Source organism: Semicossyphus pulcher, unplaced genomic scaffold (assembly GCF_022749685.1).
Source record: "Semicossyphus pulcher isolate SPU_LCO1_2020_fin unplaced genomic scaffold, fSemPul1.0.p SCAF_10, whole genome shotgun sequence".
Taxonomy (NCBI): domain Eukaryota; kingdom Metazoa; phylum Chordata; class Actinopteri; order Labriformes; family Labridae; genus Semicossyphus; species Semicossyphus pulcher.
This window is the reverse complement of record NW_027211604.1, coordinates 22,765,708-22,787,471: the sequence shown is the minus strand read 5'-3', so window position 1 is coordinate 22,787,471 and position 21,764 is coordinate 22,765,708. Positions and strand designations below refer to the sequence as shown.

Genomic DNA, 21,764 nt, shown 5'->3' with positions numbered 1-21,764 from the left:
TAGATACAAAGACATAGCATAGTCATTGTGAGAATGAAAGCATGCTGGTGTTTATAGCCTTTAATCTGTAGCGTTTATAGCACGGCTGTAGACTTTAGGACTTATTGATACAATTTCAGACTTTGTTCAAGGTAACGCTACCTCTATTAGCCAAACAATTATATGTTTTTAGGGCGTGAATGTTAAATGCTCTGACTGAAAGCTGCAGTCGTGTAACTGTTAATAATAATCTAAAAAAAGGCTAAATTAATTCCACTTTCTAATAATAAATGTATTGACAGGAATAGATTGCCTCTACATTGAATTACCCAATACTCAATAATTTAAGATTCACATTGACCGAACCTATTAATGGTGGTTGAGTATGGAAAAAGCACTTTTCCAGGATCTGGGATTTCAACATCAAAAGTCAACAAGACAGGATGACGTCAGGCTTAAAACCCATTTTATTATGACAAATGTACAAGATCAGATTTATAAGAAATAACAGTAAAGTTAACAAAAAAAGTAAGGAGCAGACAAAACACCAACAACCAGTCTACTAGCATCTATACACAGCGGACAGGATGTGTCTTTCCTCCCAGATTCATTATGAGGTAAATAGGAAACTCTGTTAACACTTCAGTCATTGGCACCGACTTCCTCCCTTAATCCCATCGCAGCTTTTATAATCATTCCTCTCTTCTATGCAGGTCTTGCTACAGGTTATTTCATAACCGAAGATACGCATCAACACATTCTCCTTAACTCTGTGGAGAATTTAAAAACAGGGTTACATACAGCACATAGACATCCACAGTCCTTTACTCTGACTTGACCCACCAACACACACACCTCTATTACATTTGTAGAATTGGGTTTGCTATATTCTGTCCATCTAAGCTAACAGCTAAATATTGTGTATAAAGCCTAAGTTGTGTGCACTGCAAGCAGCACATATAGGTTTTGTCTTGGAAGTCATGTTTTGGCCGTGGCCGGTATCAAAACAGTATGATAAATAGAGTGGTTTATCCTCTGTGAAGACCATGCTGAGACTAATTTACAAAATATTTTACAAACAGGCCTTGTTTACTCTCTTAAACAGATTCAGCTGTCCTAGTTTTTTTTCTATGATAATCCTTTCTCCCCCCCGAGCTTCTGTAACATGCCTTTAGTAGGTCAGCGCATGCTTACCTATGCAGTTTCACTGCAAAATGACGAGATATTCTGTTACTTCACAAGTCCTTCAGCACTGATGCAACAAGTCAGGAGATCCTATAAACATGCCAAAGTTTTCTGGTTTTGTTACAAAAACTGTTGTGCCAATAGTACTTCCCTAAAAAAGAAAACTATTAGAAACTCATGCAATCCCAAAGAATTGCCCGATATATTTTTCCATGATTAAAAAATGCCTCTAAATATATTACAGCAAAAACTACAGATATACACACAGACTGGTTCCAGCAGAGGTCAGTGAAGTCATTGGTTTGTTTTCTTTTCTGTTCATTTCCCCCAATCAAAAACTGCATCCCGACTATCGCTTCAAAACTAATCATTCCACTAAGGTGTTTATTCTTCACAATCTTGAGGTTTGAGATCCTAAATGTTGGCAGTTTGCAACCTCGACTCAGACATCAACTCAAGATCACAAAAAATAAAAGAATGTGAATAAAAACATGTATTTTTGTGGGAAGATTCAGGGGAGTAGAAAAAATAAAATAAAAAGGTGTTTTGAAGCTTAGTGTTATTTCAGGTCGTAAGAGTCTGCAGGTTTTTGAACCTTCTATGAAGGACAATGTACAAAGAAAATAAGACACTTTACATTTCGCTCAAAAAGACAACAAATAAAAGTTTAGATATACAAAAAAATACATTATTATTATTAAAAAAAACAAAATCACAAAAATGTAACATAAATGTAATGACAGGACACTAGACTACATCTCAAGATTAGGAGGGACGAGTTTTACTTCTGATTTTGTTTCCCAAAACGGACGAAGTACTCAAACGACTGGGAGTTCACCACTGATACTGATGGCAACGCACATAGTTAAAATAATTATATATGTATACAATATACAAAAGCTATTCTATTGTTCAACAGAAACCTCAAAGGGAAGGCTGACGAATGAAGGTTGGTCGACTAGTTATTAGTCTAGAAGGTTATTCGACATGAATAAATAGTCTCATCTAAAGCTTTTACATTTTTTATGTATATAAAAAAAAAGCCAGAAATGGTTCAAAGCAAAAGGTCGACATTTTGGGAAATGTTCTTATTTGCTTCTGGAGCAAATCTAGATAAGATAATAAGATTGATACCGCTCCCATGTCTTATAAAAAGTACTTGTAACCAGAGCAAACAGCTAGCCTGGCTCTGATGAAAAGTGACAAAATGCACTTAGAATGACCTTTAAAGCACATTACTGTACACTTTATATATCTCGTGTTAAATCAAGACAAAACATGAAGTAAAAATCAACTTGCTTTTAAATCTCGACTGATGCGTTTCCAAATTGACATATTTACACTTTAAGTTTTGTACGAATTTACCAAATGAGAGATAACATTCTAGCTAGTTGCCACAGTCGGTAGGTGGAGGACTAGGCATGTAAAGTTAGCCTAGTTTTCATGCTACAATAATTATCATAGTATTATAACAACGCTGAAGTACTAGCGATAGTGCTAATATTTTGGTGTTACTGTTTTGAAATAATAATCTCAAAAGGCTAGGAAAAGGACAGAATAGTAATGAAACATGGCACAGCGATCGCTATTGCACTTAGCATCCATTAACTAGTGCTTTTTCGGGAATACCAAGTAGCAGTCATAGCAACGGTAGCTAGTGACAGACATTAGCATGGTTTTCTGATCCTGATGCTTCGTCTCTGCTTTTCCTGTAGAAGACGCTCCCTCACTTTAGCTTATTAAGTAAATCCATCTCTGTGCTAAGCTAACAATGAGCTGGCTGTAGGTTTGTATACATGTGCATATGAGAGTTGTATCAATCTTGTTTTTCCCAAAATGTCAATCAATTCCTTTAAGGGAGAAAACTTAAAACCAAAATTCGATTTTAACAGATTCCCAGAACGTCAAATCAATAATGGAATGACTTATTTTTACCCCTAAGAAATGTTAAAAGTCCCAGTCTTTTATCATTCAAACAGGCATCTTAAACAATTTCCCAAACAATTAACAATTTCAGTGCCAATTTTCCACCAACATAGATGAGTGAAGGTGATAAAATTTGGAGAAAAACAAACAAAAAACAGGAGAGATGTGAATGACACATTTTCTGAGGAAGGCGGTGGTTTGGCAGTGGAGCTGGATGATGCGATTGGTTTGCAGGTAAATGGATTATTACCGAACAAAGGAGAGTTTGGTGCACTTATTCGCTGCAACATCCCACAGGGACAGCATTGGACTGGTGACTGAAGGATCCAGGTGTTACTGTAGCAGAGGTCGCCGAGACTCAAACTCCAGATGACACAATAAAAAGACGACGGAAGTGTTGGTGGGGAGAGGGAATAATAAAGTTAAGCAATATAAAAATACAATACCACAAAAAAATGAAACAGTACACCATTTTGTTTTTACAAATCTTCGTTATTGCAGACGTAGTCCACTAGGTCTGTGACTCCTAACAGGTCGTCTTCGTCATCGTCCTGCGCTGCCATCTCCTGGCCCACCAGACCGTTCGGAGCGATGGCAGCAGCTGGTGTGGCACTCGTGTTTTTGGGTGTTTCCAGATGTGGGACGAGGCCTGGAGCGGCGGCAGCAGGCCGGCTGATGAGGCCCTCGAGGCTCTTTATCGGGTTCTGTCCGTTGGTGGGATTGCAGTCTGCTGTGTTTGTTCCCTTTGACTCCTCGTCTGCTTTTTCAGCTGCCTTTTTCTCCTTCGGTGTCTCCTCTTCCTCTTCCTCTTCCTCTTCGTCATCGTCCGAGTCGATCCGATTCACCCTTTTGCGGACGGGTCGGTCCTCCTCTGATGATTCATCCGAGTCGTCATCTGAGTCGTCGTCTTCAGAGGCTCTCCGGCGTTTTAGTGCAAGACGTCTGTGCCGCTGCCGGGAATCTTCCTCTGAGGAGTCGCCTCTCCTCTTTACCCTCCGATCCTTCGAATCCTCCTCTGAGTCCTTGGAGAAACTCGCTGGGTAACAGAAAAAAAGAGACACTTTTAGCTGCTGTTATTGTCATCAAAAACCTCACATCTATAGAAAAAAATGGATCATTATTTTACAAATAAATCTGTAAATGTTAATAATCAGATAAAAGGATATTTATTTATTTGACACTTTAGTCACATTAAAACCTTTAAAACTTTGACATTGCAATTCCTTTGAATTCCCTTACCAGGTGAATTTTATTCAAATTGTTGATATAATTATTTATTTTGTACTGTTTTGTTTAAGTGTATTTTTTGGAGGTTATACATCTTGATGTATGATTTAGTTTTTATTCTTCTACAACCGCCCCTTGTATAAGATTGTTCAAACAAGCAAGCATTGATCATGAAAACAACAACAAATATGCCAACCCAACTATTATTAGCTATATACATATGACATCTATGCACACTATATTTGCAAACATTGACTCTTGTTTGCATATTTTGTTTTTTAAGCAATTAAACAGCTGATAAAAGCTGAGCAGAGAATCGTTTTAATCTAATTAAATGTCTTCAACGTGTACAAAGAAAAAAACAGCCTACAGCCGCCTGCACTCTTTTATCTCTAATAGGATTTGTCAGATGATTTCACACGGCTGAATTAAATGTTTGACTCACCGCCTCCCTTTATGTGACACAAGTGGTGGGTAGAGGAGATGCATACTGCTTATTTCAGATTCATATTAATAATCAATTTAAAATGATAGAGTAGAGTCTACAAAAAACATTGTAAATGTCTTGTGTGATATATACTAGTATAATATGTAGCTAGGCTTTATTTTATGACCAACAAAGACACAATTATAAATACTTACAATGTAAATAATTACATTGTTCAAAAATAGAAGCTGAAGAAATGTAAAGTGCAACTTTAATGGCAAATATTGACATTTCTAAGTTGACAAACAAGACATGTAGGGCCTCTCTCAAACCGGACCCTCCCCCACTCGCACTCTGTTGCGGTGTGAATTCTGTTTGATGTCACTCTCACAGCTGAACAGAGCACCCTTCGTTTCGATGAAGGGATTAAATACAGCACAGAGCTTTGAGACGAACTCCCCTCACTCCGGCGGAGACGGGAAATGTGTGTAACCATGGTTTCATTATCACACAAATAACAAAAGCTGTGTAAATACCAGAGTGGCAGAGTCATTAAAATCACTCCACATCATGAGGAACATAAATTTCATCCCAAGCTTCCTTGGTGGCCTAAAATATTTATTTTACAAACTCATGTTAATGACCTGCTGGGTTTTTACAGCCGTCCCTGTTACTATAAACACTCCTCACTTGTATCGTTTCTAGACAAGAAAACACTCATTAAATTCTTCATAAGATGTTTACTTTAAGACGCTGACGTCAGTTTATTATTTCATTTTTATCTCAATTAAAGCAGTTCTCGTTTGTACTGGTAATAAAACTGAACTTTATTTTATGCCTCTCATCTCATGACGATCATAACACAGTGTTGCACCTGTTCAGTAAGTCAACATCTTTGCAGACTTGCTGGTGGAGGGTTTAACTACCCACTCCCACTCCACACTCCATGTGCTGTCCAAAAGCAGTGGAAGTGCGTAGGGAGAGGGTGCAGGGAGTGCTCTGAGAAAGGCCTGTAGTGACCCTGCCATTCATTCATTATAAAAAGGGATCACTGTCGCTGTCCACGGTGCTGAAAAGGTTAATCATTTATTTCACAACTTAGCAAGCAGCTATGATAAGTTTATCCAGATGAGCTTCATGTTCATAGTATCTTCAGGACACTTTAGAGCAGATGGGATGTTATATTTGGTCAATACTATAACGAGCATTGTAGGATCAAGCAAAAGGACAAAAGGGCCACAGCCAATTCTAAACATGCACAGAGTGTTTCTAACTGACCTTCGCTCTCGGAGCTGTCCTGCCGACGCCTGGGTTTCACTTTGGCCTTGTTGGTTTCTGCCTGAGAGCCTTCAGACTCGGACGTCTCGCAGTAGTTCACCTGCTTCTTCTGACTCCGCCGGGACCGCCGTCGACTCATGTCCAGGTCGCTGTCGCTGTACTCACTGGAGCCTTCAGTAACTGGACACACACAGACGAACAAGAAGGGTTACAGACATGAGGATATTCTGCAAAAAGGACTTGTGAAAATTGTGAATCTCAGAATAAAGAAACAAATCTTTTGCAATATCTCTACGTGGTTAACAGATATGTAGAGCAGAGAGGAGACAGTACAGTGTGTAAAGGTAACCAGCTAATATAATCTCTATACCTATTTCGTCTTCTTCCTCCTCATCCGACTCCTCCTCTTCATCATCCGAGTACCCTCTCGGTCTCCGCCGCTTTCTGGAGCTTCGTCGTCGTTTCGGCTGGTTCCGCCTCCGTGAAGAAGAAGAACGATGCTTACCACTGCTGTTGCTGCCAAAGTCGCTGTTGTTCGACTCCGCCTCCGTTTCAGCCTCCGATTCGTTTTCTGACACCACAAACTCTTCCTCTGAGCTGCATCAAGCCATGGAGATAAATGTTTATACATCTTTGACAGAGTTCAGAATTTAAATAAGTCAATTTGGCCTCTCTCTTCGGTCTGTGGAGTTTACCTTTCACTGATTCGAAACTCTTCCTCACTCTCCTCCTCGTCCACCGTGCTGTCGCTGTCCAGGTCGTTGAGTCGCCGGCGTTTTTTCCTGCGCTGCCCGATGCTGGGTCGTGGTGGACGGCCGTTCTCTTTGCCCTCGTCCGCTTGAAGGATGGTGGACATGTCCTTCCCTCTGTGGCCTGTGATGTTGGCCATGTCTTTACCCCGACCAGCTCCTGTGAAAAACAATCCAGCATCCATTCCTTTAAAGTCTGACAAAATGTTCTGACATATTTGACATTTTAGGAAATGTGTTTATTGCTTTTTTCAATAAGATTTGGCGATTGATACAACTTTACTGTCTGTACTCTGGAACTGGAGCTAGCAGACTGATATTGGTCGACATAGCTAGCCTGGCTCAACCCAAGGGATAGCAGATAACCGCCTTCTTCCAAACCTTTCTGGATTTGGTGTTGGGATACTTATTGTCTTTTTTACAGTTTGGGTTTCTATTATTGCTAGGCTTCAGAGATGCATGTTTTGGTATAAACCTGTTCCTGCAAGTCTCTGCAATAAGCTAAGTGTAGCACTTCTCAAGAGACAGAACTCATATCGACCTACCTCCACCCTCTGCTTCTTTGATGTCTTCCTCAATTGCCTCCTCAATTGCCTCATCGAATTCATCAAACCTGTAACACAAACAAAAATAAGAGATAGAATTGAATAGGTGGTAGATCTCTTTTAGAGCTTTTATCAGCAGCTCAGAAAACTGCAGAATGATATGCAAGCTAATTAGCATAAGCTACTTCAATAAGAGAAAGTATGTCTCTGACCTGTAGCTGATGGATTTCTTCGTCCTCGTTGACCTCCGACCCCAGCTCTTACTCCGCTTTGCTTCTTTCTTCTCTTTGATTATGATCTCTGGCTTTTCCTCCTCTACCTCCACCTGCAGGAGGAGTGAGACAGTTTCAATCATGAACTCAACATGAGTGTATTTATCTCGCACAAATATACAATCATAGTTTGTACTTACTGAGGGCGTGATGATGTTTTCAAGGCTGATTCCAACGTAAATCAGACGCTCTTTCCTGAAGGACATAACACACGTTAAGAAAGGAACAAGTCTAAGAAATTATCATGTGACAGTCAACAACTTCATCAACTCTCAGAAACATAAAACACCTCAAGAGAGTATTAAACGTGTTTCGCCCAATTGAGGAAGTTTTATCAGAATCTGTCGTTGTGATAATTAAAAATAAAAACACACAAATTAAACATGACTTTAGTTGCAATCTCTAAAAATAAACAGCTGAGGCCCAACATGTCTCACCTTCTCTCTGCCCGTTCTTTCTTCTTCAAAGCAGCGTCAAGGTTTGTGAGCTGCTCTTCTAATTTGTCACACAGTTGCTTCTACAGAGGGAATAAACAAACATCTAACTATAATCACTTTTTAATACATTTTTTCTTTATGTAACTCGTTGCTCTGACTGGTACGTACGTGCTGACAGGGTGGACAGAACCATTCTCCGTCGGGGATGATCATGAGCGGAGGCCTCAGACATGCTGTGTGGTACCCGCTGTCACACGAATCACACAATAAGATCTGGAAGAGGAGATGATGACGCACATGAACTTAAGGAGAAGCTAATCTTTACATCATTTTCACACATTTTTCTGGGTCCAACTTCACCAATATGTGTATTTGTTGCTTTCCTGTTATACATCATATAACTTAAATAAGATTTTGGCTGTTGGTCGAACAAGACAAGCCAATAAGGACGTCACATTGGGCTTCAGGAAGCGGGGATGATTACAATTTTTCAAATTGTCTGATTAATTATTATAAGGAATTATCAAGAAAACAATTTGTAAATGAATTAGTTCGGAAGATAATCATTAGTTGCAGCCCTAGTTCAGACAGACAACAGTGCAGTTTCTCTGCTTTGGCTTGGCCCCCTGATGACTTTCCAAAGTTGTAAGACCCCATCTCATGGCATTATAAACAGCTGTTCAGTGTTTTGGAGCCCGATAAGCCTTTAAACTCTTTGAACTATTCTTCCTGGATTGTATTTCATCTTCTCAAAAGCACCTGAGCAGCAAGCCCCCATTAATGCAGGGTTATTTTCTGTCTAACTTCCTGCCAGGGGATGTTGCAAAAATCTACTCCAGTAGTAGTCTGTCTCCAGTAACTTTTTAAGTTAATTCATTTTTTAATATTTTACACATTCCTTTGATCTAAATTAGTCCACTAGGAGGTGCCCCAGGTCTTCTGAGGAAAGCCTTTCCAGGTGTAAAGGAGCAGTTCACCCCTGGAAAAAGCCACTGTCAGTCAAAGCTGGTGTTCTCTGTAATCGATAGAATCAATATTTGAAATTGACGCCATAACTGTGGATAAAGTTGTACAAACAGCCTGGGGTTTCGCCCATTCTACATTCCTACAACACCCAGCATGCATTGCGCCCCTCACTCTGAAAGGAACGGCCCAGCGAGAGATGCTGCAGTGAAATACGACCATTTCACTGCAGGCAATGACTCAGAGTGGTACAGAATGCGAAATAAGATGAGAATATCCCGGTGTATCGTCTGCAGTCTACATTTCAAACCTGGTGATTTTGAATGAGACATGACATCGGAGACGGATGTCCTAGATTGAGGAAGTCTAGTTTAGCAAGCTCCCTGGCCTGTGACAGATGACGCGTTTTACGTAGTCCGGCCGAAGTTTTCCAGGGCCCATTGGAGAAGCGGATAGCGTCCTCCAAAGGCACAGAACGAAATTGCATATTTTTTTCAACCATAAAGGCACTAGCTCCCTGTAATAGCATGATAGGACTGAGGTTGGAAATTGGCGAACTAGCCCTTGAAGGCAAAAAAACAAAGGTGAATGATTTTGCAAGAACAGCCTCTGGGAAGGTCCCAAAGAAGCTTAATCGATGCACATTTAAAAAAACATAAATTTTTCATTGGCTCTACCTAATTTCAATAACTTTTGTTGGTTATCCAGTTATTTCGTTTCCTACTAATTCAGACTTTCCCTTTTCTTCTCCCTGTGAATCACTTGTTTTGAAAATTGTTGCTACTTAATGAAATAAAATAAAATGTGAAATATTTGTTGGTACATTGATGAATGTTTTGTGAGATCCTGTGACAACCTACCAGCTCCGGGTGATTTGGAAGACCACAGTGTTTGCAGGGGTCGTCATTTGGAGGTAGGTCGTCGTCTGAGGAAGTCGACGAGTCCGAGCTTCGTCTTTCTCGGTTGCGGTTCCGCCTCTTTTTGCTTCGCTCCACCTTGTAGTCCTCATCGCTGTCGTCCTCTTCCTCAGTCTCCTCGTCTTCACTGGGCGACGACTCGCTGTTTTCCTCTTCGTCCTCAGAGCCTTTCTTTTTACGACGCGTTCTTGTGTTGGACCACCGGACCCTCCGTCTCTTTCTCCCCTTGAACAAGCAGAGCAGATTGACATTCAAAAGAGGATACCAGTTTAAATATTACATGTTAACTACTTTCTTACTTGTCTCTGTGTCTAAGACATCAATAGTAGTGAGCAATCCTACCTTCGGTTTAGGCTGACCCTCCTGATCCGCTTTCTTCTCTCTTGGTTTCTTCTGAACAGTTTTAACCTCCTGCTCCTCTTCTTCCTCCTCCTCCTCTTTATCTTTCTCCCCCTTTTCATCCTTGTCCGCCTGTGACTTCTCCAGCTTCCTGTCGTTGATCTCCACAGCCTTTGGCGTTGGTCTGGAGATCCTCGGTGATCTTCTAAGAGACATTCCCATGTTTGAATCAGACTCAGAGTCTCCTGGTCTCTCCTCTCTTTGAAGCTCAGCTTTCCTTCTGTGGGCTGGAAGCCTTTTCCTCCGACGGGTATTTTTCTCACGAGCATTAGACGAAGCTTCCTCGCCGTTTGTGACCTTTTTCTTTGCCGCTGGCTCCTCCTCTTCACTTTTACTTTTACTTTCCTCATCAGTGGGCTTTTCAAAGTCTGGTTCTTTTATCGTTTTCTCCTTTTCAGTTGATTTTTCTTCAGGTTCTTTGCTTGTTTTCTCTGTTTCAGTTGATGATTTGTCTTCGGGTTTTTTGCTACTTTTCTCTGTTTCAGTTGACGATTTGTCTTCGGGTTTTTTGCTTGTTTTCTTAGTCTCAGTTAAAGATTTCTCAACAGGTTTTTTGCTTGTTTTCTTAGTTTCGTTTGAGTATTTTTCTTCAGACTCTTGGCCTAATTTCTTAGCTTCGTTTGAGGAATTTTCGTCAGGTTGTTTGGCTGGTTTTTTTGCTTCGTTTGAAGATTTTTCTTCAGATTCTTTGCTACTTTTCTCTGTTTCTGTTGAGGATTTGTCTTCAGGTTTTTTGCTTGTTTTCTTAGTCTCTGTTGAAGATTTCTCGATAGGTTCTTTGCCTGTTTTCTTAGCTTCATTTGAGGATTTTTCTTCAGATTGTTTGCTTGTGTTCTCAGTTTTGTTTAGGGATTTTTCTTCAGGTTCTTTGCTTGTTTTCTTAGCTTCGGTCAGGGATTTTTCTTCAGCTTCTTTGCCCGTTTTCATAGTTTTGTTTGAAGATTTTTCTTCATGTTTTTCGCCTGTTTTCTTAGCTTCGGTTGAGGATTTTTCTTCCTGTTCTTTGCTTGTTTTCTTACTCTCTGTTGAAGATTTCTCGACAGGTTCTTTGCCCATTTTCTTAGCTTTGGTTGAGGATTTTTCTTCTTGTTCTTTGCCTGTTTTCTTACTCTCTGTTGAAGATTTCTCGACAGGTTCTTTGCCCGTTTTCTTAGCTTCGGTTGAGGATTTTTCTTCCTGTTCTTTGCTTGTTTTTTTTGTCTCGGTTGAAGATTTCTCGATGGGTTCTTTGCCTGTTTTCTTAGTTTCATTTGAGGATTTTTCTTCATCTTTTTTGCCCGTTTTCTTAGCTTCGGTTGGGGATTTTTCTTCCTGTTCTTTGCTTGTTTTCTTACTCTCTGTTGAAGATTTCTCGACAGGTTCTTTGCCTGTTTTCTTAGCTTCCATTGAAGATTTCTCGACAGGTTCTTTGCCTGTTTTCTTAGCTTCATTTGAGGATTTTTCTTCCGGTTCTTTGCCTGTTTTCTTTGCTTCGATTGAGGATTTTTCTTCCGGTTCTTTGCCCGTTTTCTTAGCTTGGATTGAGGATTTTTCTTCCGGTTCTTTGCCCGTTTTCTTAGCTTCGATTGAGGATTTTTCTTCCGGTTCTTTGCCTGTTTTCTTTGCTTGGATTGAGGATTTTTCTTCCGGTTCTTTGCCTGTTTTCTTTGCTTGGATTGAGGATTTTTCTTCCGGTTCTTTGCCCGTTTTCTTAGCTTCGATTGAGGATTTTTCTTCCGGTTCTTTGCCTGTTTTCTTTGCTTGGATTGAGGATTTTTCTTCCGGTTCTTTGCCTGTTTTCTTTGCTTGGATTGAGGATTTTTCTTCCGGTTCTTTGCCCGTTTTCTTTGCTTCGATTGAGGATTTTTCTTCCGGTTCTTTGCCTGTTTTCTTACTCTCTGTTGAAGATTTCTCGACAGGTTCTTTGCCTGTTTTCTTAGCTTCGGTTGAGGATTTTTCTACCTGTTCTTTGCTTGTTTTCGTACTCTCTGTTGAAGATTTCTCGTCAGGTTCTTTGCCTGTTTTCTTACTCTCTGTTGAAGATTTCTCGACAGGTTCTTTGCCTGTTTTCTTAGCTTCGGTTGAAGATTTCTCGACAGGTTCTTTGTTCAGATTTTCTTGGCTAGATTCCTTCACTTCAGTTGAGGCTTTACTCTCTTTTTGGGCCATTTTCTCCTCCTTTGTTTCATCCATTTTCGATAGTTTATCCTTCGGGGAATCGTCTTTACTTTCTTTATCTTGCCTCGAGCGTTTCTTATTGTCATTTTCAAGTCGTTCTTTGTCAGAGACCTTTTCTTTTTCCTTCTCGGTATCCTTTTTGATTTCTGATGATGCATCAACTTTCTCAGGCTGTTCTTCTGACACCTTCTCCTGCTGTGTGTCCGGTCTCTTCAGTTTCTTAACAGCTCCTTCAGAGGCGTTTGTCTTCTCAACAGGGCTGGATGGTTTATCCGTCGCTTTAGATTGCTTCTCTTTCATTTGATGTGCAACCGAGCTCGTCTCAGTATTGTTGCCCTCTTGTGTCTTTGTCAGATCAGGTTTAACAGCTGTTGGCTCCTCCAGCACAGGCCTGGATGTAGATTTGCTTATCTTTCCATCATCTTGTTTCGTACTGTCATCACAGTTGACAGATTTCTTTACATCTTCAGACTTTTCTTTGTCCTTGGGCTTTTCCGTCTTTTCAGCGTTAGCCTCGGAGGCTGCATCGTCTTTATTTGCGTCTTTGATGTTCTCGCTCTTCTCCACTGGTTTACATGCTTCTGATTTGTCTTGCTTTTTAACACCAGAAGACTCCACGCTCTCTTTAGTGTTGGATGCTTCTTCTGGTTTCTCACTGATTAATGGTTTCTCTGCCGTCTTATTGGCTGCAGGACTTTGTGTGAGTCCTTGTTTCTCTTGATTAGCGCCGTCTTTAAGCTTGTCTGTCTTTTCAACAACAGACGATGATTCAGATTTTCCAACAGATTCCTTTGCAGGATCTTTGTCTGCAGTCTGTGTCTCTGTTGTTTTGATGACTCCTTGCTTCCCTGTCAGGTCTGATTTATCTGATTTCTCTACACTGGCTTCACATGTTTTTGTTTCTTTAGCAACGCTTGTTTCTGTTTTCTTCTTCTCTGTTCTAATTTCTGTTGTCTCTGAAGACTTCTTTTGTTCCGTGTGCCTCGCCTCTGATGTGTCCATGTCTTCACAGGGTGGCTTTCCCTCTGAATCTTTTGATTTAACTTCCTTTGACCCATCTGTCATTAATGTTTTAGCAGTTTCCTTTGATGTCTTGTCTGCTGCACAAGACACTTTTATATCTTCTGGTTTAGATTCTTTAATTTTTTCATTATTAGACGACTCTTTGAGTGCATTATTAACGTCTTTTTGTAAAGGTCGCAGTTCGGTCGGTGCCGGGGGAGACTTGTTTGCTTCTTTCTTTTCTTTCGATGCAACGCTTTCCTTTTCTCTCTGCACATCAGGACTTTTCTTGTCCAAGTCTGCTTGAACCTTCTCTTCCCTGCAGCCTTCATCCTTTTTATCTTTCACACCGTCCTTCTCCGCTGCTGACGAGTCTTTCTCTCTGACTTCTACAGATTTACCTGCAGCTGGTTCAGTCTTCTGCTCTTTGTCAGGCACAGCGTCTTTTAATGACTCGCACAAACGACTCTCTGGCTCTCTCTCTGTCGTGGGCTGAACTTCTCCATTAACATGATCATTAACACTCTGAGCTTTCTTTGTCTGCTCAGGAGTGGAGTCCGCTTTAGGAGCTTCCTTTAGCTGAGCGACGGATGGATTTTGCACTATGATGCTGCTGTTTTTTTCAAAGTCTTCACTGAACTTCATCCCTCGTTTCTTCAGGGGGATTTTGGCCTGTTGGTCGTTCTTCAGAGCTTGCTGAATCTCCTCTGCGCTGCTCTTCTTGGCCTCCTCTCCCTTCTCTGACTTTATTGATAAACACGGCGTCTCAGAGGAGGGCTCACTTGTTGCTGTGCTTGTTTTCGTTTCTGAAACCTCCATCGGCTCTTCTTTGATGATCTGGACTTTCGTACTGACGCTGTGATCCACAGCGGGCTTTTCCGAGAGCAGGTCTGTTTCGGGTTTACCTTCAATGATGCCATTCAGGGAGGATTTGGCCTCAGGGGTTTCTGATGTCGAGTTTTCTTTCTCGTTTTTCTCTGTTTTTGGACAGACAGCTTTGGTGGAGTCTTTGCTGTCTTCATCTGATGTGTCCTCTGTCTTTTTAACTTCACCTGTGATGAAAATAAAACATCAAATCACCGCTAGAAATCAAAGATGACACGTGTCTGTAAAATAGAGGACGGGCTGCGCAGGCAAGAGTTGTAGTGTCGTTTATCTTTCAAAAAGGGCAGAAGTTTACACATTGAAAATTGCATAACTTAATAATTAGCTCTGCAAGACGTAGGTCAGAATATTCGGCACCCTATCAACAAGATCAGCTTACCAACAAACACTGCAGCACTAACCCTAACCCCTAAACTTCAACAAACTCTGGCATTTAAAGGAGCAATTCACCCCTGGAAAAAGCCGCTGTCAGTCAAAGCTGGTGTTCTCTGTCATCGATAGAAGCAATTATATTTTAAATTGGCGCCACAGCTGTGGAGAAAGTTGTACAAACAGCTTGTGGTTTCGCCCATTCTACATTCCTACAACACCCAGCATTTTTTTCTACCATAATGGCATTAGCTCCCCTTAATAGCATGATAGGACTGAGGTTGGAAATCAGCTGGCCCTTAATATAACCTTGTATAGAAAGTTAGCCTTCAACAGTACTAACAAGGCAGCAGGGAGACTTTTGAACAAGAAAAACAGCAGAGAACTCAGGTTTCTTGTTGTGCATCTGCTTTCTCTTCCTACTGCAGAGCAGCCAGCTCAACTTCTGTTTTTATTTAAACATTTAGCCAGTAACGTTTGTCTGTAAATGACACGTTTATTTCATTCTTCTTACACAGAAAAGTATAAAATGCTTCCAAATTAAAAGACTTAACAATTACTGTAAAACTTGATGTAGAAGTTGCACTTTTAATACTTTTTTCCATCTAAAAAGTGGGCAGCATCCTATATAACGATGTGACCAATATACCAGTATAAAATGCAGAGGTATTTTATTGTGTTACGGTATTTAACCCAGACGATGGCGCTTAAATCTAGTGAGAGATTCCTCACAACAATCAACATCACCGTAGGCTGAGCTCAACTACGGCCCCGCTAGCCAGCAGGATCACAAACTGGACATGGCCAAAACAGATGGTAGGCTATAATTTGTGTGTTTTGAATGTGTTTCAAATGAAGACAAATTGAAATAACTTGTGTACATAGAAAACCTTTTTCCCTCTGGGACACCCCCAAAAACACTGTGGCTGTGTCTTCTCTTCTGGTGCGAGTTATATTACTGATTTTACGGTCCTTTTATAGACTTTTATAGCCACAGGCTGAAGTGTCAACTGCTAAAACAAAAGTGGGGTTGAGTGTTCATGCATTACATAAAACAAAAAAGTGCTCTTTGGTTCATTGTTACTGAGAATACTTTCTTTAAAACATGGCATTAACATCAATGGCTATATACACTCTATATTTGATATATTTCACTTCAGTTTTTTGTTATTTTGTTCTGTACTTTTGGAGGAATCTAAAGCTAGAATTTCCTTCAGGATTTATAAAGTTCTGTGCTATCTTTTGATGATTATGGTTGGTCTGTGTGCTACTCTGGAATAACAATATATTTAGACATTAACAACATCTGTTAACATGTAAACTTTACCTTCTGTTTTGTCTTTGGATTCCAGATCTCTCTTTAGCAGCTCGGGGTCAATTTGCGTCTTCAGCAGAGCCACCACCTCGGCCAGGTCGTTTCTATCTCTACAGGGAGGAGAGAGTGGATGATTATAAAACCAGAAAATAACAACAGACCTCCTTCTATAGTGAGCATTAGTATCTGAATTGTATTTCATCTCACAGTGCCTGCAGCCTATTTCTCCCATCACAATCACATTTTGCTACTAACTTGACGATGCACTTCCACGACGACCCGTCTAAGTCGTCTTGTTCCTCCACGTAAACGCGCACGTTGTCGTCTTGGTCCAGTTGAAACCAATACATCTGTCCGTCTTTGTCCCGGCCGATCGGCTGCAGCCGCATCTTATCAGGATCCTCCTCATTGATGGCAGTTTTAAACTTTACGTTGTCATCAAACTGACACTCGCACAAATACTGGAGAGAGGAGAAAGTAACAGGATGTGTCAATATAAAAAAGTTAAAACATTATATAATAAAGTCCTGTGATAAATTGTTACTGTTGCTGATTAAAACGGAGGATTGATAGTCACTTTCCTACGAAAAGCCCGACCCCAAAAGATGCAGGGAATGTGAATGGTGATCTGGTGCAACATTTATTAAAGGACACAATACGGCTGCAACTATCTATTGTTATCAACATCAATTATGTGTATAAATTATATACACAATTCATCGTTCATGCTGTTCAAGTGTCAAAAAATTGGGGAAAATGGTCATCAAAGTTTGCCAGGCGGCAGCCTGCTAGAGACGCACCTCGTCGTCTTTTGTCTTTTGTTTATTAAGCCATATAGTTTATATTTTAATTTATATTTGAGTGGTTTTTTTGCATTTCTCTAATTTGTACTGTATTTTTGGAGCTATCTGGCACTATAATTATAACTTATCTTTAAATTTCATGTCCAAGAACCAACGACTCTTCATTAAGCGTCGTCAGTTACAAAGAAAAGCTGCATATCCTCACATTTAGCAACCTGACACCAGCAAATATTGGGTTAAACAACAAGTATCAAAGCAGCTGGCAGCTTTGGTGGCAACTGTTGTATCTAGGACACCTGACAATGACTACTGTGCCAGATCTATTTTTCCCCTTCTCGCATTTCCCAACAAATTCTACAATGTGTCTCATGACGTTGATCAGTTTGAATTGTTGAATTAGAATTTCTATTTTTGACCAAATTTACAAAACACAAAAAGACAAGATAACATGTAACAATATACAGCGCAGGGAAAGACAAAAACCCAGTGGGGTTATTTAAAGTCTCCACCTAAATAATGTTAAAAATGTTGACAATTTTATGGAGAACACCAAATTAACATGAACAAATAATATAAGCGCAAAAGTGCTGACAAACCAATAACACAATATATACAGTATATTCAGAAGGAGAACAGAGTGTTCTTCAAATGTAAACATGGACAAGAAAAAGAGGGAAAACTTTGTTGGTGCTGTGAGGTGGAACTGTGAAACAGAGGAAAGGTCATAGCGTTTCTAAACGTAAGACAGTAGCACCTTCCTGATGACATCATGCAGGTCGTGAAAGACGGCAAGCAACATGTAGTCCGTCATGTTTTTGTCACACTATAATCTTCTAATCTGGCACAGTCACATCGTAATATCGCTTAGTCTGAACCCTGCATCATTGACTCAACGAGTGAGCTTGCAAATATCTGGACCCTGAAACTGGCAGAGGTGTCCAAAATCACTCAAAAGGCACTATATAGGCATTAAATGTAACTCTCACAAGTCAGACAATAAGCAGAACTGGAGAGAGTAAAATAGTGCTCTTTATAGTCAACAGGAAATTACACCAGAGCTTTTCCTGCTGTTACTAAATATCTGCTTTAGCAATAAAAAAAATCTGGTTAAATGTGGGATCAAACCAGACCAGTGTTCTAAAAAACTAAAACAACAAAATGACATCATGCTTACTTTAAGTATCCCCGTCTTGCACTCCACCGTCATCTCCTTGTATCCTTTTTGTTCGAGTTCCCATGCCCACGTTGTGTTGAACTCCTGACATACCTGCACAGACAATGAGAAATTAAATCACTGAAATAATGCATTTGATCAAACATCCTTCACTTTGTTTTTGTACAAGAGAGTTTGTATTGACTGACACATCTACTGGGGTTAAACTTGCAAACTTTTTAACTGCAAGCACCAATACATTTGTCCGAACCTGGTTGTCAATTATGGTTTTACACATGACAACAAAGTGAGAGTATGTCAGAGGTGAACTGTTGAGAGTCTGCCATCTTTGTCGTAGTTCCAACATCAATTTAATAACCTGTACATGCCAACAATGAGAGGAAAGTTGTGGAGACATATCATGAACTGCTACATTAACTGTTACCAAATTTAAGATCCCCCTTCTGACAGACAAAACTTAACATTTAAGGTTGGAATTGATTCTGATATTTCGTCCACGTGGTGAAGAGAATCTTTGACTAATTTCATGAATGCATCCTTAAGTATTACATTAATCTCTTGCAGGCCTGTAACAGACAGTTTAAGAGTCCCATGATGGGGCGTGATGTGATTTCAGAGGCTTTTCTGCTGGTGGTAAAGCAGCACAAATCAATATTTCTCAAATTAAAGAAGGATCAAATGACTGATGTGCAAGATGACGCTCTTATTACCAAACTCTGCAGATCCCTCTCAGCTCTGCAGAGAGCTATAGACCCATATCATTTTGTTTTTTTGGCCAGCAACTCATCTCCTTTTCCTGCACCAACAGGCAATTCTTTGAAGCAAAAAAGCTTCCCTAACACCACCCACTCAACACCTAAAAGTAAGCAAAGTTAGCAACTACCTGCAGAATTGTGGATAACAAATAGTGGATATTTTTCAGAGGAGAAGACTTAAAATTGGACCATTATTCTTCAGGAGGCCATAAAACATAGCTCTAAATAAATGCTGATCCTGTTCTGTTTCTGCTGGATGTGAAAGAAAGTCAAATGTAACGTGTTTATAAGGTGACAATATGTTTGTATGGCTTACTCCAATGTCCCACAAGGGCCGGGAAATAAACATATTTCCAAAATACAAATAAGTGCAACTTTAAGTTTGTTTTTATTGGTTCTTTTTTCACTAAATAGCATTCCGATAGCATTTCTTTCAAAATCTGTATCCATTGTCTATTCATTAATATATATTTTATAACAAAAGAGAAATGTGCAAATAAAAATAAAAGGTCAAAGTTAATAATTTACCCTTATTAGATACTTCTCCCATCTGTCTGCTGACACTGACTTGCCGATCTTCCTCAGCAACTTGACGTGAAGTTCAACCAGCAGCTTTGGAACTGAAGAAAGATCAGAAAAGAAAATGTGGTCACTCCATCTCTCACAAACATTGTAGACATAATAGCTGCAGCATTATGTCTAATACAGCATTAGCAGTCTGAGAATCCGTAGTTGTGGTTATTAAAAATGCCCTCTAATGTTGCTAATGCCTTATTTTAGTCAATACCTCAAGAACATGCAGAGTGTGTGGGGACTGCACTGTTTCCTACTGATGACCAGAACTGACTGCAGATTTCATGATTCTTAAATATTCCCTGTTGTTAAAAGAAGAACATTTCCATCCTTAGACCTGCACGTATAAAAAACGTGGTTGTCAATTGAAATAATCGAGGGCTTTTAATTTGAAATGAGAGGGAAAGTGTTGAGTTTGTATTAATAGTGTTAAAAAGGTATAAATCAGTGTTCAAGACAAATGAAAAATTTGAACGAGGAAAAAAACAGGGAGACTCGGTACTAAAATATGACCAAAAATACTGACTAAAACCGAAGAAATAAGAAATAAAGGTCTCCCTTTGTGTACGCTCGCTTCAAAATAAAAGCCTGTGCAGATGAGGAAAATAATGCCCCCAGCCACTGTATATTTTCTATGATATGCATTAGATTAGCATAGATGCTTAATAAAAGAGAGACTATACAAATTACGCTAGCTTGCCGATAAGCTAGAGAAACTTTTTTTTTCATGAAATACTTTGATAATTCGATAGCAGACGGCTGCAAAGACTAATATTGCTTCAAGCTTGCCACTGAAAATAAAATAAACCTTCGATAAACATAATTAATGCAAAAAGAAAGTGTGTTTAGCAAACGGCTTTTATAAACACATTGAAGGAGCAGCAGATGTCAATGTGAGGCGAGAATATCAAGATACAATCAGGAAGAGTTCGGAAAGAGTAGCGCATGCGCAAATCTACCCAATTAAATGGGAGGAAAAAGTCAAGTATGCTATAATTAGCAGCACAAACGGAAGTAGGACGATTTTGTGTTTATAAACATTAAAGAGAAATTGGATCAAAGTGGGAATACATACTTGTTCATATGTGAAAATAATACAATTGTAGATTCAAGAGCTTATTCTTGCATAGAGGGAGTATCGTTGCATCTTCTACACAGGTAGGACCATGTTTTCATCCGTACAAGGGCTTTTATTTTGAAAGGTGCCACCGGATGGCTTTAAAGTTACGGGTGCCTTGACCTAAGCTATGCGAACCACTCCATGGCAAAATATTTTAACTGTAAATAAAGTGCACAATTACGTGCCCGCCAGAGACAATGACATCTTCCCCCACAGACAATCTAAATCCATGACGTCTTGCATGAATTATCGCCATCTTTACGGCCTCACAAACACTAATATCAACACACATTTCGGTCTGTGTTGTGCTGCGAGTAACGTTACAACGGCAGATAAAGGCTGCTTGGAAAAAATTAACTCCAATTCAAAAGCTAAAAAGTGTGAGAAAACCTCGATTAATTCGGCGCCTTTACACACTAATGATTATGAAATTATGCATAGATGCATTTTCTTCCTCGAACGGTAGCTCTGGGACGCAGTTAACTTATATTTAAGTACACAAGAAGGTTGGAAAACCACACAATAACACACGGCTAGCAAACGTAGCTGCTAGCCTGCTAGCACGGTACCATTATCATTAATGCAACGGTGAAGTATCTCCTCCTCCCGACAGCAGCTGGGTGGTTTTGTGCCCTACCTGAGGATGTGTCCCGCAGGTATCTCTCCAGCTGAGGAAAGGTGAGCTCCGGTAAATCCAGCAACGCTCCGTACCGCTCCAGGAAGGAGCAAATCACAGCGTAATTTGGACACAAACCGGGGGAAGAACTCGCCGTTGCCGCCGAAGCAGCCATCTTTTCCACACTAGTGTCAATCAAGCCGGAATCAAATAAAGTACTTCCGGTGTTAACAAAATAAAGCGTTGAAGGAAATCAGGTTTTAAATCCCCAATTCAAGTCTAAAGAGTCTTTAATTATTTAAACCCCATATGCTTTGTTGGCATTAATGTAATAGAGACAATATTGCAAAAGGTTAAAGAGATAATCACTTTAAAAGAGAGAAAAAGGAGAAAAAAACCCATTTTTTATTGTTTTAACTCATTGCTTTTTTCCTATCTTGTGTTGCTTTGAGTCTGATACAGTTGGTACATATTCCATAGATACTTTCTTTTTTGTAATGTTTGCAAAATAGTAACACTTAAGCACATTTCTGTATTTTTAATATATTAGTATTGGCCAATAGATAAGTAAGCATTAATTAGGGTTTGACTCAGAATGAACAGTATGACCTATCTTGTAACTCAGGGAATATTGTCAAAATTTCACACAAAAATTGTAATCTTTGGGCATCCCCAAACCATTAAATTTGCC

General features: G+C 39.8%; 1 protein-coding gene across 1 annotated transcript; it reads right to left on the bottom strand.

Annotated features, from left to right (window-relative positions):
- Positions 1 to 433: 433 nt before the first annotated feature.
- rsf1b.1 (remodeling and spacing factor 1b, tandem duplicate 1) lies at positions 434 to 21,248 on the bottom strand. Its single transcript, XM_069665210.1, has 16 exons — positions 21,095 to 21,248; positions 19,293 to 19,384; positions 18,010 to 18,102; positions 16,288 to 16,493; positions 16,045 to 16,142; positions 10,248 to 14,515; positions 9,849 to 10,130; positions 8,194 to 8,298; positions 8,026 to 8,105; positions 7,729 to 7,783; positions 7,529 to 7,641; positions 7,317 to 7,384; positions 6,718 to 6,931; positions 6,393 to 6,619; positions 6,023 to 6,202; positions 434 to 4,126 (listed from the first exon to the last, which is right to left on the bottom strand). Exons 1-16 carry the CDS (start codon positions 21,246 to 21,248, stop codon positions 3,570 to 3,572), a joined length of 6,792 nt encoding a protein of 2,263 aa, XP_069521311.1. The 3' UTR covers positions 434 to 3,569.
- Positions 21,249 to 21,764: the final 516 nt, after the last annotated feature.

Coding starts and splice junctions, on each gene's coding strand:
- rsf1b.1 (XM_069665210.1), bottom strand. CDS start 21,248: ATGGCTGCTTCGGCGGCAACGGCGAGTTCTTCCCCCGGTTTGTGTCCA. Junction 7,642..7,728: donor AAAACATCATCACGCCCTCA/GTAAGTACAAAC, acceptor CTCCTCCTGCAG/GTGGAGGTAGAGGAGGAAAA. Junction 7,385..7,528: donor AAGAAATCCATCAGCTACAG/GTCAGAGACATA, acceptor TTTGTGTTACAG/GTTTGATGAATTCGATGAGG.